This window comes from Girardinichthys multiradiatus, chromosome 19 (genome assembly GCF_021462225.1).
Source record: "Girardinichthys multiradiatus isolate DD_20200921_A chromosome 19, DD_fGirMul_XY1, whole genome shotgun sequence".
Taxonomy (NCBI): Eukaryota; Metazoa; Chordata; class Actinopteri; order Cyprinodontiformes; family Goodeidae; genus Girardinichthys; species Girardinichthys multiradiatus.
Window position 1 is genome coordinate 24,188,948 of NC_061811.1, and position 16,992 is coordinate 24,205,939.

At 40.0% G+C, this 16,992-nt stretch overlaps 1 protein-coding gene across 2 annotated transcripts in view; it reads left to right on the plus strand.

Annotated features, from left to right (window-relative positions):
- LOC124855957 (4-galactosyl-N-acetylglucosaminide 3-alpha-L-fucosyltransferase 9-like) overlaps positions 1-16,992 on the plus strand; it is a 29,011-nt gene extending 12,019 nt beyond the window's left edge. The window contains exons 2-4 of one of the 2 annotated variants that reach the window (XM_047346112.1): positions 5,190-5,429; positions 13,777-13,943; positions 14,180-16,992. In XM_047346112.1, coding sequence (XP_047202068.1) covers positions 13,931-13,943; positions 14,180-15,264 — 1,098 coding nt within the window. In that variant the 5' untranslated portion in view covers positions 5,190-5,429; positions 13,777-13,930 and the 3' untranslated portion in view covers positions 15,265-16,992. The remainder of the gene's footprint in view (positions 1-5,189; positions 5,430-13,776; positions 13,944-14,179) is intronic. The other variant, XM_047346113.1, reaches the window with a different exon arrangement.

Genomic DNA, 16,992 nt, shown 5'->3' on the forward strand with positions numbered 1-16,992 from the left:
GAGAGGCCTGTGTGGAGTCATATTAACTGTCTTATCTTTTGCAAAAGTATGAACAACAAGTGTAACCGAGGAAATGATGTATGATGATTTTCCATTTTTTACAAGTAGTAAATTAAATGAGTAATCTTTGATTATCAAGTTATTGATTGAAATTTGATTGAAACATTAAGATTTAAAATTCTCAATCAGCTATATATCAGAATCAGCTTTATTGCCAAGTTCGTACATACAAACAAGGAATTTGACTCCGGTACACTTTGCTCTCTGGTTTTTGTTTTTTTGCATTAAAGAATATACATATATACAATATACAAATATACACATATACAGGTCCTTCTCAAAATATTAGCATATTGTGATAAAGTTAATTATTTTCCATAATGTAATGATGAAAATTTAACATTCATATATTTCAGATTCATTGCACTCTAACTGAAATATTTCAGGTCTTTTATTGTCTTAATACGGATGATTTTGGCATACAGCTCATGAAAACCCAAAATTCCTATCTCACAAAATTAGCATATCATTAAAAGGGTCTCTAAACGAGCTATGAACCTAATCATCTGAATCAGCGAGTTAACTCTAAACACCTGCAAAAGATTCCTGAGGCCTTTAAAACTCCCAGCCTGGTTCATCACTCAAAACTCCAATCATGGGTAAGACTGCCGACCTGACTGCTGTCCAGAAGGCCACTATTGACACCCTCAAGCAAGAGGGTAAGACACAGAAAGACATTTCTGAACAAATAGGCTGTTCCCAGAGTGCTGTATCAAGGCACCTCAGTGGGAAGTCTGTGGGAAGGAAAAAGTGTGGCAGAAAACGCTGCACAACGAGAAGAGGTGACCGGACCCTGAGGAAGATTGTGGAGAAGGGCCGATTCCAGACCTTGGGGGACCTGCGGAAGCAGTGGACTGAGTCTGGAGTAGAAACATCCAGAGCCACCGTGCACAGGCGTGTGCAGGAAATGGGCTACAGGTGCCGCATTCCCCAGGTCAAGCCACTTTTGAACCAGAAACAGCGGCAGAAGCGCCTGACCTGGGCTACATAGAAGCAGCACTGGACTGTTGCTCAGTGGTCCAAAGTACTTTTTTCGGATGAAAGCAAATTCTGCATGTCATTCGGAAATCAAGGTGACAGAGTCTGGAGGAAGACTGGGGAGAAGGAAATGCCAAAATGCCAGAAGTCCAGTGTCAAGTACCCACAGTCAGTGATGGTCTGGGGTGCCGTGTCAGCTGCTGGTGTTGGTCCACTGTGTTTTATCAAGGGCAGGGTCAATGCAGCTAGCTATCAGGAGATTTTGGAGCACTTCATGCTTCCATCTGCTGAAAAGCTTTATGGAGATGAAGATTTCATTTTTCAGCAAGACCTGGCACCTGCCCACAGACAATAAAAGACCTGAAATATTTCAGTTAGTGTGCAATGAATCTAAAATATATGAATGTTAAATTTTCATCATTACATTATGGAAAATAATGAACTTTATCACAATATGCTAATATTTTGAGAAGGACCTGTATAAATAAAAAGAGATATAATGTTGATCAGTTGTGATGTATGAATAAAAAGAATGAAGTGATGGTTTTATAGCTGTGTCTAAAAGTAAATGCACAAAGCTGAGAATGGAATGTGTAATGTGTAAAGTTTAAGACTGAGCAGATAGGGAGAGAACTGTAGGATGACTGGGAGTGACAAGAGCCGGCTGTGGGCTGAGGACGAATCTTTTGAAGACCAACAAGCAATGCAAGAAATGGAAAACGAGACTACAGCCAGCTGCGTGGCTACTACTGGTATCTTCAAACAGCACCAGAAAGTCACGGTGACCATGACTTAAGTATTGAGCAATAACGTATTGGGCAATAGCATGTTGCCCAATAACGGAGAAGCCTAACAAAGGGCTGCCCAGTAAGAGCCTCTGCACTATAAAAGCAAGGCCAAAAAAGGGAACTGTGACTGTTTCCTTGCAGAAGACCAGCAAACAAAATCAAATGGAGAAAGACGATGAAGCAGAGGACCAGAGACACAGCCCAGCTGTGTGAGGTTCAGGACGGAGGACCCAGAATTTCAGCCAGAAACAGAATAAAAGTTAAAAGATTTATTCAGGAGCAGCGCACAGATACTCAGGACTCCACCACCCGGGATCACTTAACAGAGTCCGTGTAGGGCGGAGGAATCAGAATAGGCTCCTTTGCGGGGTGCGGTCCTGGCGATCTCCGGACCAGGGGGGTCGGTGCAGAACACGCCGCAGACAGAAGTCGGATTGCCGATAGGGGGAAAGATCCAAGGCTCGGTGGTCAAGGGGGGGCAGTAACTGGGTGAAACCAGGGAGGCAGACTCAGGCAGACAAATCCAAGGGTGAGGCAGGAGGTTTTGGTCGAGAGGCAGAAACAAGGTCGTGATCCAGAGGCGAGAGACATCCAATGAGGGTCAGGCAAGACAGGGAAATCCAAGATGCAAAAAGTGGTCAAAAAACGTGGTCAGGCAGGAAGGAATGCTGGACATCTACTAACTGGTAGATTTTCGAAAATCTGGCACTGTCTGCCAGTCTGAGGGCTGAATATAACTGCAGAAAAACAGGTGCATGGCATGACTGATTGCACTCCAGCGCAACAGCAGACTGTGAAGCAGATTAGCCGATTACATGAAGACAGAGCAGGCAGACGGGCCAGAATCATAACAAGCTGATCGACTGCATTAAAAAGAGGATCAACTTGTGTGCCCTGGAAGGACTGTGCCTCGTAATTAAGAATCTGATTTCATCTACAGCCTTTTTATCCAGACAACAGAAGTGAACTTGATCGGTGAACAACTGGTTGCTCTAAGGTTCAGAATGTGGTAATTATGAATCTGAATATATTATTTAATATTTAATTATAATACTTTAATATTTTATTAAGTGATATTTCGGTCTGCTGTGAATACCAGCCGAATAAGGCGGTGGTATTAGGACAAAATTGAAAGGGATGAGCCAAGTTCTGACATTATTGAACAGCAAAACTCTGCACACATATGGAATGAATTCACACAATTTCTTAAAATACAAGAATTTATTTTTAAAAAGTTGGTCAACTCAAAGTCAAACATATTTCAATCAACAAACTCATTACCATGCTAAAAGTATCTGGAAACTGGAATTGAAGTAAAGTTAGTCTTGGAACTAACTTAGGCAATAATTGGCATACCTTTAGACAACCATTCACAATGCAAGATCAGATAAAATATTATTTTAATAAAATAATATTTTAAAGAATGATTTGCTGAATAAAACCAACCTTCTGGATGACCAATTCTCAATGGTGTTTAATTAGCTGCCATTATTTATTAAAGTAATATTTAAAGAAATATTATTTTGAATAAGAACCAAATCTTTGGGAAATTGGCTTACTTGTGTTACTTAGTTATCAAGTTTAGTAAAATAATATTTAGGAAAATATTATTTTACTGGATTGAAAACTAACAACCTTTTTGGGTAAATGATCTCAGCAGGCAAGCACGTGTTGTTAGCTGTTAGCGGTTGAAGCTAACAAAATAAGCTTATAGCTTATCATCAGAATCAAACACATACCATTAAAATACCATTAATAAAAGGGTTAAAATGCATAAGCGTGGACGGCGCTTTATGGCCGATCTTCTGTGTTTAAAATCACCCTTTAAATAAAGTTTGTCTTAACTTAAAAAAAAAAAAGAAACACAAACACGGAACACACAAACTGAGCACATGTGCTTACAGCTAATCTGCTAGCACTAAGATGGCTGAGTTTCAACACAAACAGAACCAAACGTCATAAAATGAAAAATGTTGAGATTATTTCATTCTAAATTCCTTCTCGCTGCCCAAACCTAACCTCTTACGTGGACCGTGCTGAGGAAAAGTTGTCCAGGGCGACGAATTTTGAAGAAAGCTTCCACAGTGAACAAAGGGTTTTAACTGCAGCTAACGTCCGTAGCTGTGGGGTGGGGCGGCTCGCTCTGCCGGCCGGCCAAACTGCACGTTACTGCTGTAACCACGGTGATGCGGTCCCGTTGTCCTTCCTTCAGACCGGGAAAACTGCTCCACTCGGCGTTGTAGAGACAGGGTCTCTGCTGGGAACTCTCTATAACACAGTTTGCTTCTGTAGACCTCAGAGAGAAAGTCAAGCAACCCTTGTACCTTAATTAATCCCGTTCATGAATGAATACCAGATACAGAAACAGCAGTTTATTCCTACTTAACTTAGTGCATATGATTGCAGGATTGTATAACACTCTTGGATCCAGTTTGAAGAGTTATGTCTGTTTGACAGCAAAGAGACTTTAGCGCGCTATGTCCCTCCGTCCAGTTCCTCTGGGGACCCGTGTGGATGAGGTCAGCTTGTTGCAAAAGCGGTGATTTTATTTGGACAGTGATGTCAGAGGAATTCCGCTGTTACCCCTTTCCTGGCTGTGCTGGAAGTAGGTTAATGCGGTTCATTTTGAAAGATCCAGAAAAGTTCATACTGGCCTTTCATTTTGTAACCATGACTAGGGTCCCAACAAGTAAACCTGCTTAGTAAGACCTTTCAGGTTTATGGAAGTCCAGACCCTTTGGATGGAGAGCTGGATTGAGGAATCCCCTCAGAAATAGGGAAGTAGGAGGGAGGGGTTTGCACATCGGACAATGAAACACCTTATAACTGTTTGGATAGGCATTGCCCAACTAGGTCCCCTTGCCCCTTCCCCTTTCAACCACCAGCAACTAATTCAAGAGCCAAAACAGTTACACTTTTTACATGCTGCAATTTTTGCAATCTAACCATTGCATTTGAGTCCTGGACATTAAAATCAACATTTGTGAGAAAAGATAGCTTTTCATACAGAACTGCATTTAGGAGTCTTGTTAGAGGATGTGTGAAAATGCTTTGAATGTCTTTCTGTTAAATTACAGATAAGGTGTGTTGAGCAAAACAACATTTTATAGAAGTGAATTATAGTAGAATAAAAAGTAATAAGTATAATGCCAAACCATACATCCAGTGTTTTTATACCTGATTATAGTTTTGTTATTTTAGGAAAAGACTAAGCAAATGAAAAAAATGTGCAAATTTTAAAACCCTTTTTAGATGTAGATGAAGTTTCTTTTGTACTGAAAAAACAACAACAAAAAAACATCCCCCCAGAAACTAAATGACTTTATATCTTACATGATCTCCTTTTGTTTTCTCTGTTTCAAGGTGGTGGACAAACATTGGCTGAAGCGTGGTCCCAATCAGGTAGTTCCTCTATTCCTATAGTGTCGGGTATGAACGGTGATGAGGATGTTCACAAATAGATTCAGACAGGCTGAGCATTGTCCTCCAAGCAGTCTCCAACAGACAGAACTTTACAGTAGCTGGAGAAAGATCTTTATTTCAGATGCGACTCTGAGAATCAGCCGTCATCTTCTTCTTCTGCCATCAAACGTAAGACAGAAGGTAAGACATTTACACAATCATCCTCTGCAGACCTGTACATTTATGTAGATCACAGCCAGACTGTGGAATGGATGCCTCTTCAATTCAGAGCTTTGCAGGAGTTGTCAGACTGACTGTCTCCACTATTTATGCAATTTATAGTTGCAAGTGTGAAGAAATTGCTTCTACAATTGGTTAACTAAAATAGGTTAAAATAATATCTTTGTCTTATAGGCTTTTTTATTGTGGTAACACTCAAAAGTAACTTGTTACATTTTAAGCAAGAAGTTCATTCAAAGTCAGTGTTTTACAACACTTACAGGTCCTTCTCAAAATATTAGCATATTATGATAAAGTTCATTATTTTCCATAATGTAATGATGAAAATTTAACATTCATATATTTTAGATTCATTGCACACTAACTGAAATGTTTCAGGTCTTTTATTGTCTTAATACAGATGATTTTGGCATACAGTTCATGAAAACCCAAAATTCCTATCTCACAAAATTAGCATATTTCATCCGACCAATAAAAGAAAAGTGTTTTTAATACAAAAAACGTCAACCTTCAAATAATCATGTATAGTTATGCACTCAATACTTGGTCGGGAATCCTTTTGCAGAAATGACTGCTTCAATGCGGTGTGGCATGGAGGCAATCAGCCTGTGGCACTGCTGAGGTCTTATGGAGGCCCAGGATGCTTCGATAGCGGCCTTTAGCTCATCCAGAGTGTTGGGTCTTGAGTCTCTCAACGTTCTCTTCACAATATCCCACAGATTCTCTATGGGGTTCAGGTCAGGAGAGTTGGCAGGCCAATTGAGCACAGTGATACCATGGTCAGTAAACCATTTACCAGTGGTTTTGGCACTGTGAGCAGGTGCCAGGTTGTGCTAAAAAATGAAATCTTCATCTCCATAAAGCTTTTCAGCAGATGGAAGCATGAAGTGCTCCAAAATCTCCTGATAGCTAGCTGCATTGACCCTGCGCTTGATAAAACACAGTGGACCAACACCAGCAGCTGACACGGCACCCCAGACCATCACTGACTGTGGGTACTTGACACTGGACGTCTGGCATTTTGGCATTTCCTTCTCCCCAGTCTTCCTCCAGACTCTGGCACCTTGATTTCTGAATGACATGCAGAATTTGCTTTCATCTGAAAAAAGTACTTTGGACCACTGAGTAACAGTCCAGTGCTGCTTCTCTGTAGCCCAGGTCAGGCGCTTCTGCCGCTGTTTCTGGTTCAAAAGTGGCTTGACCTGGGGAATGCGGCACTTGTAGCCCATTTCCTGCACACGCCTGTGCACAGTGGCTCTGGATGTTTCTACTCCAGACTCAGTCCACTGCTTCCGCAGGTCCCCCAGGTCTGGAATCGGCCCTTCTCCACAATCTTCCTCAGGGTCCGGTCACCTCTTCTCGTTGTGCAGCGTTTTCTGCCACACTTTTTCCTTCCCACAGACTTCCCACTGAGGTGCCTTGATACAGCACTCTGGGAACAGCCTATTCGTTCAGAAATGTCTTTCTGTGTCTTACCCTCTTGCTTGAGGGTGTCAATAGTGGCCTTCTGGACAGCAGTCAGGTCGGCAGTCTTACCCATGATTGGGGTTTTGAGTGATGAACCAGGCTGGGAGTTTTAAAGGCCTCAGGAATCTTTTGCAGGTGTTTAGAGTTAACTCGTTGATTCAGATGATTAGGTTCATAGCTCGTTTAGAGACCCTTTTAATGATATGCTAATTTTGTGAGATAGGAATTTTGGGTTTTCATGAGCTATATGCCAAAATCATCCGTATTAAGACAATAAAAGACCTGAAATATTTCAGTTAGTGTGCAATGAATCTAAAATATATGAATGTTACATTTCCATCATTACATTATGGAAAATAATGAACTTTATCACAATATGCTAATATTTTGAGAAGGACTTGTAGATGTACCAAAAGATAGTGAAAAGTAGGACCACAACATTGTTATGTTAAGTACTGTCAAAATAAGGTGAGATCGTTCCATGTAATCCATGGAACATTCATTAACTGCTACAGTTAAATCCATAAAAACTACAATAAATATCCTTTTGTGTAATCCATGCAATAATTATTAAAATACACAGTTGAAGCATTAGAGAGTGAAACAAGCATGTTCTCATATTCTAGAGCTGACAGCCTGGAGGCCTGTGTGGAGCCACATATTTCCTGCCATACAGGTCCTTCTCAAAATATTAGCATATTGTGATAAAGTTCCTTATTTTCCATAATGTAACGATGAAAATTTAACATTCATATATTTTAGATTCATTGCACACTAACTGAAATATTTCAGGTATTTTATTGCCTTAATACGGATGATTTTGGCATACAGCTCATGAAAACCCAAAATTCCTATTTCACAAAATTAGCATATCATTAAAAGGGTCTCTAAACGAGCTATGAACCTAATCATCTGAATCAACGAGTTAACTCTAAACACCTGCAAAAGATTCCTGAGGCCTTTAAAACTCCCAGCCTGGTTCATCACTCAAAACCCCAATCATGGGTAAGACTGCCGACCTGACTGCTGTCCAGAAGGCCACTATTGACACCCTCTTGCTTGAGGGTGTCACCTGCTCACAGTGCCAAAACCACTGGTAAATGGTTTACTGACCATGGTATCACTGTGCTCAATTGGCCTGCCAACTCTCCTGACCTGAACCCCATAGAGAATCTGTGGGATATTGTGAAGAGAACGTTGAGAGACTCAAGACCCAACACTCTGGATGAGCTAAAGGCTGCTATCGAAGCATCCTGGGCCTCCATAAGACCTCAGCAGTGCCACAGGCTGATTGCCTCCATGCCACGCTGCATTGAAGCAGTCATTTTTGCAAAAGGATTCCCGACCAAGTATTGAGTGCATAACTGTACATGATTATTTGAAGGTTGACGTTTTTTGTATTAAAAACACTTTTCTTTTATTGGTCGGATGAAATATGCTAATTTTGTGAGATAGGAATTTTGGGTTTTCATGAGCTGTATGCCAAAATTATCCGTTTTAAGACAATAAAAGACCTGAAGTATTTCAGTTAGTGTGCAATGAATCTAAAATATATGAATGTTAAATTTTCATCATTACATTATGGAAAATAATGAACTTTATCACAATATGCTAATATTTTGAGAAGGACCTGTATATTATCTGTCTTATGTTTTGCAAAAATATAAAGAAAGAAATAATGTTTTGTGGTGTATGAATAAAAAGGATGAAGTTTAAGTAATGATTTTAAACTGTAAATGAAGAAAACGCTGTAACCAAACGTTTGAGCAGCACCAATGTAACAATTAAAGCCTCTGTTTAAGAGGAAGTGAGAAAGGGATGTACAGGTCCTTCTCAAAATATTAGCATATTGTGATAAAGTTCATCATTTTCCATAATGTAATGATGAAAATTTAACATTCATATATTTTAGATTCATTGCACACTAACTGAAATATTTCAGGTCTTTTATTGTCTTAATACGGATGATTGTGGCATACAGCTCATGAAAACCCAAAATTCCTATCTCACAAAATTAGCATATTTCATCCGACCAAAAAAAGAAAAGTGTTTTTAATACAAAAAACGTCAACCTTCAAATAATCATGTATAGTTATGCACTCAATACTTGGTCGGGAATCCTTTTGCAGAAATGACTGCTTCAATGCAGCGTGGCATGGAGGCAATCAGCCTGTGGCACTGCTGAGGTCTTATGGAGGCCCAGGATGCTTCGATAGCGGCCTTTAGCTCATCCAGAGTGTTGGGTCTTGAGTCTCTCAACGTTCTCTTCACAATATCCCACAGATTCTCTATGGGGTTCAGGTCAGGAGAGTTGGCAGTCCAATTGAGCACAGTGATACCATGGTCAGTAAACCATTTACCAGTGGTTTTGGCACTGTGAGCAGGTGCCAGGTCGTGCTGAAAAATGAAATCTTCATTTTCATAAAGCTTTTCAGCAGATGGAAGCATGAAGTGCTCCAAAATCTCCTGATAGCTAGCTGCATTGACCCTGCCCTTGATAAAACACAGTGGACCAACACCAGCAGCTGACACGGCACCCCAGACCATCACTGACTGTGGGTACTTGACACTGGACTTCTGGCATTTTGGCATTTCCTTCTCCCCAGTCTTCCTCCAGACTCTGGCACCTTGATTTCCGAATGACATGCAGAATTTGCTTTCATCCGAAAAACAGTCCAGTGCTGCTTCTCTGTAGTCCAGGTCAGGCGCTTCTGCCGCTGTTTCTGGTTCAAAAGTGGCTTGACCTGGGGAATGCGGCACCTGTAGCCCATTTCCTGCACACGCCTGTGCACGGTGGCTCTGGATGTTTCTACTCCAGACTCAGTCCACTGCTTCCGCAGGTCCCCTAAGGTCTGGAATCGGCCCTTCTCCACAATCTTCCTCGGGGTCCGGTCACCTCTTCTCGTTGTGCAGCGTTTTCTGCCACACTTTTTCCTTCCCACAGACTTCCCACTGAGGTGCCTTGATACAGCACTCTGGGAACAGCCTATTCGTTCAGAAATATCTTTCTGTGTCTTACCCTCTTGCTTGAGGGTGTCAATAGTGGCCTTCTGGACAGCAGTCAGGTCGGCAGTCTTACCCATGATTGGGGTTTTGAGTGATGAACCAGGCTGGGAGGTTTAAAGGCCTCAGGAATCTTTTGCAGGTGTTTAGAGTTAACTCGTTGATTCAGATGATTAGGTTCATAGCTCGTTTAGAGACCCTTTTAATGATATGCTAATTTTGTGAGATAGGAATTTTGGGTTTTCATGAGCTGTATGCCAAAATCATCTGTATTAAGACAATAAAAGACCTGAAATATTTCAGTTAGTGTGCAATGAATCTAAAATATATGAATGTTAAATTTTCATCATGACATTATGGAAAATAATTAACTTTATCACAATATGCTAATATTTTGAGAAGGACCTGTAGGGTTGTTTGGTTTTTGGTTTCGGGTTTCTTATGTTTTTCACAATTAAGGTTTTGACTCGTTCTTTTGTTATTATTCTTCTTAGATTTTGAATCATGCTTCTGTTATTTTCCTGGTCATGCTTTAGTTTTGTCATCTTGTTCATGTTTTGTCAAGTTTGGTTTTTGGATCTGGTTATGCTTTAGCTTCATGTTTTTCTAGTTTGTTTATTAGAGTCTCTGTTTTTGCCGCAGCCACGTTTTGTTCTGTCTGTCAATTAAGTTTATTCGGCTCACCTGTCCAAGTTAATCTGTCCCCTTGCTCCACCTGGTTTTCACTGGATATATTCACACCTGCTCTGTTTGTCTTCGTGGAAACATCTCTCATGCTCATGTCTTGCTCTCATGCTCATGTCTAGTTCTCTAACCAAGTCTTGTCTTTTTTTTGATCATGCCATGCCTGTCTTGCCTGCCCGTTTGTTTTGTTCCTGCCTCCTGCTGAGTGTGAGTTTTTGTAATTAAACCTTTTCTTCACTTACCATCACGCTGCCTGCTCGTCTGCATTCTGGTGTCCAATTCCAAGTAAACCGTGACAGAACCGTGACAGTATCTGATGGAATAACAAGTATCTAGCTTTTTATCATTTGTTTTAGTATCAATATAGTTTGTCCTTATTGAATCTATTCATATTTTTATGTATACCAGATTCCAACATGATAAGGTATGAGAATGCTGTGTATATAAACTGTAAAATTTAAGTTGTGTAAATAAACCAAAGGGCTTATTGTAGCTGCTGAGAGAGAGCATGCTTAGCTTTATAAGAGGATTTGCCTGAATAGATATATATATTGCAACCAAAAGCCTTTAAAAGGAGTTACACTAATCAGAACCTGATCTATGCTGCATTTGGAAGACATTTATATATTAAAATTGCATTAAAAAGAATTGTGATGTATATGATAATGCATATAAAATGAGAATGAAAGCATTCATTTTAATTGTTGGTTTTGCACCTTTGTCTGCTCCTACTGCCACATTAGGGATCATGTTGGTTTGTTGAGGTTCTGTAACCTGGAAACCTGGAGTACTTCCTGCTTTCCTTAGCCTTAAAGCGGACTGTTAAAAATTTTTTAACTGGGGATTCTGTGAAGTTGTGAGCAGTCAGTTTATTACATGCAGTAAATATTTTTCCTATGTCTTCATTTGCATGACACTTAGATTCGGTTTTGAGCTTCATGGGTGGTCAAAGTACAGTCAAGACCAAAGTGGCTTTTACAACAAATAAAATAGCATAAAGGTCCTAGCACTCAATGGGAAGGCTATTTTAGAAACCTTCAAACTGCTGTCACGTTTGAATGAGAGAGTTAATTACATAGAGGTCTTTGGGTATCTACACTAAACACTGTTGTAGGCCAATGTGAGTAACAATGACATTACCAAATGATACTGCAAATGTTTACTACCAGAGAAACTGTTACACACTCTTTTGGCAGGTCAAGTTAATATTTACACACCCTTTGTATTTCATAAGACCATAGTGCTTAATTAGATGGCAACTGGACATTCTCTCTTGTTTGTTGAAGACCTTGTATCTCTTATCCAAAAGGCTTTTCAACTCTAAACATGGGTTGGAGGTGTCATAGCTTACAAGTTGTAGTCCGAGCAATACCCTAACCGCTGTTAAGGTCGCATGACACTCGCTCAAACATCCATTTGGTTACTCAGGTCAGATGCGCTTCATGCATGTATGAAGTTAGTAGTGTCTGTACAACTGACCTCTGTAAATAGCTGAGTAAGTAACATGGTAATGGTTTAAGCATTTAATAAATTGTGTTCATATAAAAAGCTATAAGATTTATGGTATTGGAGTTGTTTTAAAGGAAAAATAAATTAGCTTTTTCTTGTCCCAGGTCAGAAGCACCTGAGAAACCAAATGTTCTTTATGGACATAAAGAAGCTTCTGGCATAATTCTGGCTGGATATTACTTCATTTAAATTGGCTTTTAAGTGTTCTTGATACCAGTACTGAACCATGGCTGAGTGGCCAAGGCCATCTTACCTAGTCCTTAAGGTCTGAGGGCCAGAGCTATTAGATTTGCTCAGCTGCAATAGTTGAAAAAATATAAAATATTTAAATTTTTTTGATAAATCCTTAGACCGTTTAACAAACTATAACACTCAGGAGCTGTAATACAAAACAAATAACAATACCCAAACACATAAAATAAATACACAAAAAAGGCACAATGAAAAAAATAGCCAGAGAAAAACATATCTGCAGAAACATTGTGAGTTGTAAAGGTGTATTGATAACTCATTTGATGACAGATTAAACTGATAATCAAAATGTTGCCTGGGTTTTGTGTCGACAGGAAATATCCTGTCCTGTCAGTTTACCCTTGAACTGATGAAGGTTTTCCTTAGCCTCTCAGTGGTCCATCGGACTCACAGCTGTTCCCTCACAGAGTATGTAACAGAGACTGCTCTCTGTGATTACCAGGCAAAAAGCAACGTGTAGGTCCAGGATTTTTCATGGTGATAAGATGACTCGAATACACTTTTAAAATCAGTAGAACTTTCATCTTTCAAGGTCTACTCAATACTAAAAATCTCAAAATCAAAGCTTATCAGCTCAGGCTGAGCCCATCATCTAGCAGTGTCATGTAGAATAGCTAAAACAATGTCTCAAAAGACTATCATCTCCACTCCAAATTCAGCTCTGTGGTGGATATCCTTTAACCTAGATAATTCTCCCTTTGCACTAAGAGTTATTATTAAGAATAGCATGGTAAGATGACCAGCTAAAACATCCCCCTTACTGTAGCTATGGTCTCTGAACATGTCAGCTAAGATGTTCTTGGCTCCTTAAAGACTCAGTTAAAATAACATAGGCCCCCTTTCCAGTAGTACCATCCCTGGCATGGCTCGATATAGTTTTTAGCCTCACAGCATGATTCTGCCACCACCATGCCATACATCACAGCTTCAAATCCTCTAAACATTCTTCTTCAAGTTTTGTCTGCATGGGCTTATCCATTTAGACAGATGTAAGTTTCAGCCAAGCTTATTGTTGCTAATTTTGGAGCTGGGGCTTATTTCTCAGTTGGCACCCTCTCAGTCCATGTCAGTGTTAAACTTGCTTTACTGTGGACAGTGGCACTGGTGTTTCAGGATCTTCCAGTTTAGAACTGGTTTAGCTCTGTTGTTTCTGAACACCTTGACCATTTTTTATACCTTGGAGTGATATTGTGTTTCAGAGGGTTTAAAAAATTGGACAGATCCAGGTGTTCCAAAAACGCAGTGTTTCCAAACACACATTAAAACAGGCTTTGCAATGGATAAAGCAGGCTCTCTGTGTGTTGATTACATTCACTCTATAGACATGAGAGTTTTATCCCCTCTCATTGTTTAATCAATTTTTCTCATTGTTTTTTTACATGCTCACTCACAGGAGGCAGCAAGACGACCTGCTGATTCAAGATCAGCCAAACCTCATTATAGGACCTGTTTTATTCTCCCAAAGAGCATAAAAGCATCTCTAACTGCAGACCATCAGATTTGTTAAAAGAGCACATATTCATAAAGGACTTTGTGTGGATCTCAGCATGCTGCCAACAGGTTTGTAAAGCAAAGTGAAGCATCCCTGTTCAGTGTTAATCTAAAGTATTTACTATGTTGTTCTTATCAGGGTACACATTCATGTCAGTTTTCTTCCAGTAGAGACAGTGAGAATTAATGATCTTGAATGAACCAGACAAATAAAAAAAAATAACAATAATGTGAGACATCTTGATAATCCTGAAATCAGATTCTTTTGATTGTGTTTTTTTTTTGTTTTCTGTGCCCCTTCTCAGGACAGAGCATGTCATCTGGAACATTTCACAAAATCCTCCGACCGCTTCTGTTCAGCATTTTTATTCTTGGATGTTTTGTAACTGTCTTTTTGATGTATTTTAAGCCATCCACCAGCTGGTTAAATGGTCCATTAGAGTCATCTGATTCCACAAACCATATCAAGCATGTCTTTGCAAAGAGTGACAAAAACGTGACCACCGTTCTTGTCTGGCTGTGGCCCTTTGGACAAACCTATGAAATGAACATCTGCAGCTCCACCTTTAACATCGAGGGCTGCTTCATCACAGCGGACAAAAACTTCTACAACAAATCAGATGGGATTGTCATCCATCACAGAGACATTGCTGGGGACCTGTCCAACTTACCGACATCACAGCGGCCCCCGTTCCAGAAATGGATTTGGATGAACTTGGAGTCGCCTTCGCATTCAGCCCAGTTGGCTGGGATTAATAATTTGTTCAATCTGACTCTCAATTACCGTCAGGATTCTGACATCCAAGTGCCTTATGGGTCTATTGTAGCAGCAGAGACTGTGGAGGACTTTGTACCACCAAGCAAAAATAAACTGGTCTGCTGGATTGTCAGCAACTGGAATCCTGAGCACGTGAGGGTAAAATATTACAATGAGTTGTACAAACACATTGAGGTTCATGCATATGGACATGCATTTGGGGAGTATATTGCTGACAAAGATTACATCCCTACTATGGCCAGCTGTAAGTTCTATTTGTCCTTTGAGAACTCAATCCACAAGGACTACATCACTGAAAAACTGTACATCCCCCTCTCTATAGGTACGGTGCCAGTGGTTCTTGGCACAAGCAGGCAGAACTACGAGAACTTTGTTCAAGGAGACGCTTTTATCCATGTGGATGATTTCAACTCGCCCAAAGACCTGGCCGAGTACCTGCTTCTTCTGGACAAGAACCAAGAACTGTACCTCGAATATTTTAAGTGGAGACGGCACTTTAAAGTAAACAGAGCCCATTTCTGGGCAGAGCACACATGCCAGGCTTGTGATTACCTAAGACGGCACAAAGAATACAGGGCATTCAATAACCTTAACAAGTGGTACTGGGGGTGATAATGCTTAGATGGACTATGCAGCACTCATCACCCCTTAATAAGGTGGCAACCAGCACACAGACAAAGTAGTTACTTGTTGAGACAAACATTAAGGTGAACATTTAGATGTAATATTTAATTGAAGCATTGCAGAAAAGACATCTCATTTGTGATAGTGAAGAAGTCACCTATGCAGAGCACTGAAGTCAAATGTGAAGGTAGTTTAACACTGTCAAGCATCATTTTGAAAATCTGTAGCTGTCTTTAAACATATTTTTGTAAGTTTACATTTGCACTGCGAATCCAACAGGAGCTTCTCTACATTTTGTAAAGAAATATTGATGATCATTGTAATTATTACTGACTGAGGGCATATTAAAAAGAGCTGTGTCTCTTTAGTTGGTACCTAAAAAAACTGTATTTTCCAAGTCTTGACAAGTATGAATAAAGAAAATAGGAGCATGGAGTATCTTTCCTTCCTCTATTTTATCCCTTTTATTCTTTCTCTCTTAAATCCCTTGTTTCATTCCCTCCATTTCTCTCATTTGCTTCAGTCTTTTTTTTTCTACCTGTTTTTTTAGGTCCTATCCTTCCTTCCTCCCTCTTGCCCTTCCTTCTATCATTCCTACATTATGCCCTTTCTCCTTTCCTTCTGTTATTCCATTCTTTCATCCCTTGTGTCCTACCCTTCCTTCCATCCAGAGTAGCAAACCGTGGCTCATCTACCAAGGCCCTCTGACCATCTCCTCTTATATGTAATTCCAAATACTCAAAGGCAAAGAAAACTGAACATTAATGAAACCACTGCACTCAGGAATCATTTTGTCCCAAACAAAATAGTAAATAATTTCCCAAGAATGAATGGTAACGTTAATGAATGAGCATATTAATTACTTTCCAAAACAAATGTGACATAAACTCCTAGACAGCTTTGCAGAGGCCAGCTTATAAATGGCATGATGGCTGAGTTAATCATCGAACTGATGATGTCATGACATGTCTTCATTTTGTGTATTTAAAATATTTTTGTCACATCACTGTATTCCTGTACTTATGAGTATCTCCGTTAGCCTCTCTGTCATCCAGTTTTGTCACAGCTAGTGTAAATCCAGCTGTTCCCTGTAAGAACCAGGCCAACAGCAGCACATAACTCCAGGAATACTAATGCCGTTGACTTAAGCAAATTTTTTTAATAAGAAAAGAAAATCTTTAACCTGATCAGAACTCCTCCAAACCAATTAGTGTGTAATGCCAAAAGGCAAGCCTAATCTGTTGTCCAGCTTTACCGAATGATCTGAAAAAGCCTGCGAAAAGCCTAAAGTCTCTGAACCAAATTCAGTTAGAGGTTGGATCTTCTTTTTACTGATATAAACTAAGTTTTGAATTAAAAGTTGGTGTTAAAAATGGCACAGTAAGCTGATCAGCTGCAACATCCTCCTTACTGTAGCTACCAGTCACTCTGTCCCAAAGAGGTCTCCATTGACTCTATGATAAAAAACATAGGGACTCAGCTGTGATTGAAGGTCCCTAGACTGGGCAGAACTTGTTTTATCATTCATTATTGCAAAGCTCACCAACTTGGAAAAATTATATGATGGGTTGACTTTGCTGTGATTCGTGACAGCTCACAGATGACTAGTATTGGAATGGCCCTCTGAATTTGAAGAGGGTCCACCGATCACACAGCTGGTAAAGCCCTTTTTGCCTCTTTTCTATTCACGGTTCCAGCATGGCATGATTCCTCTTC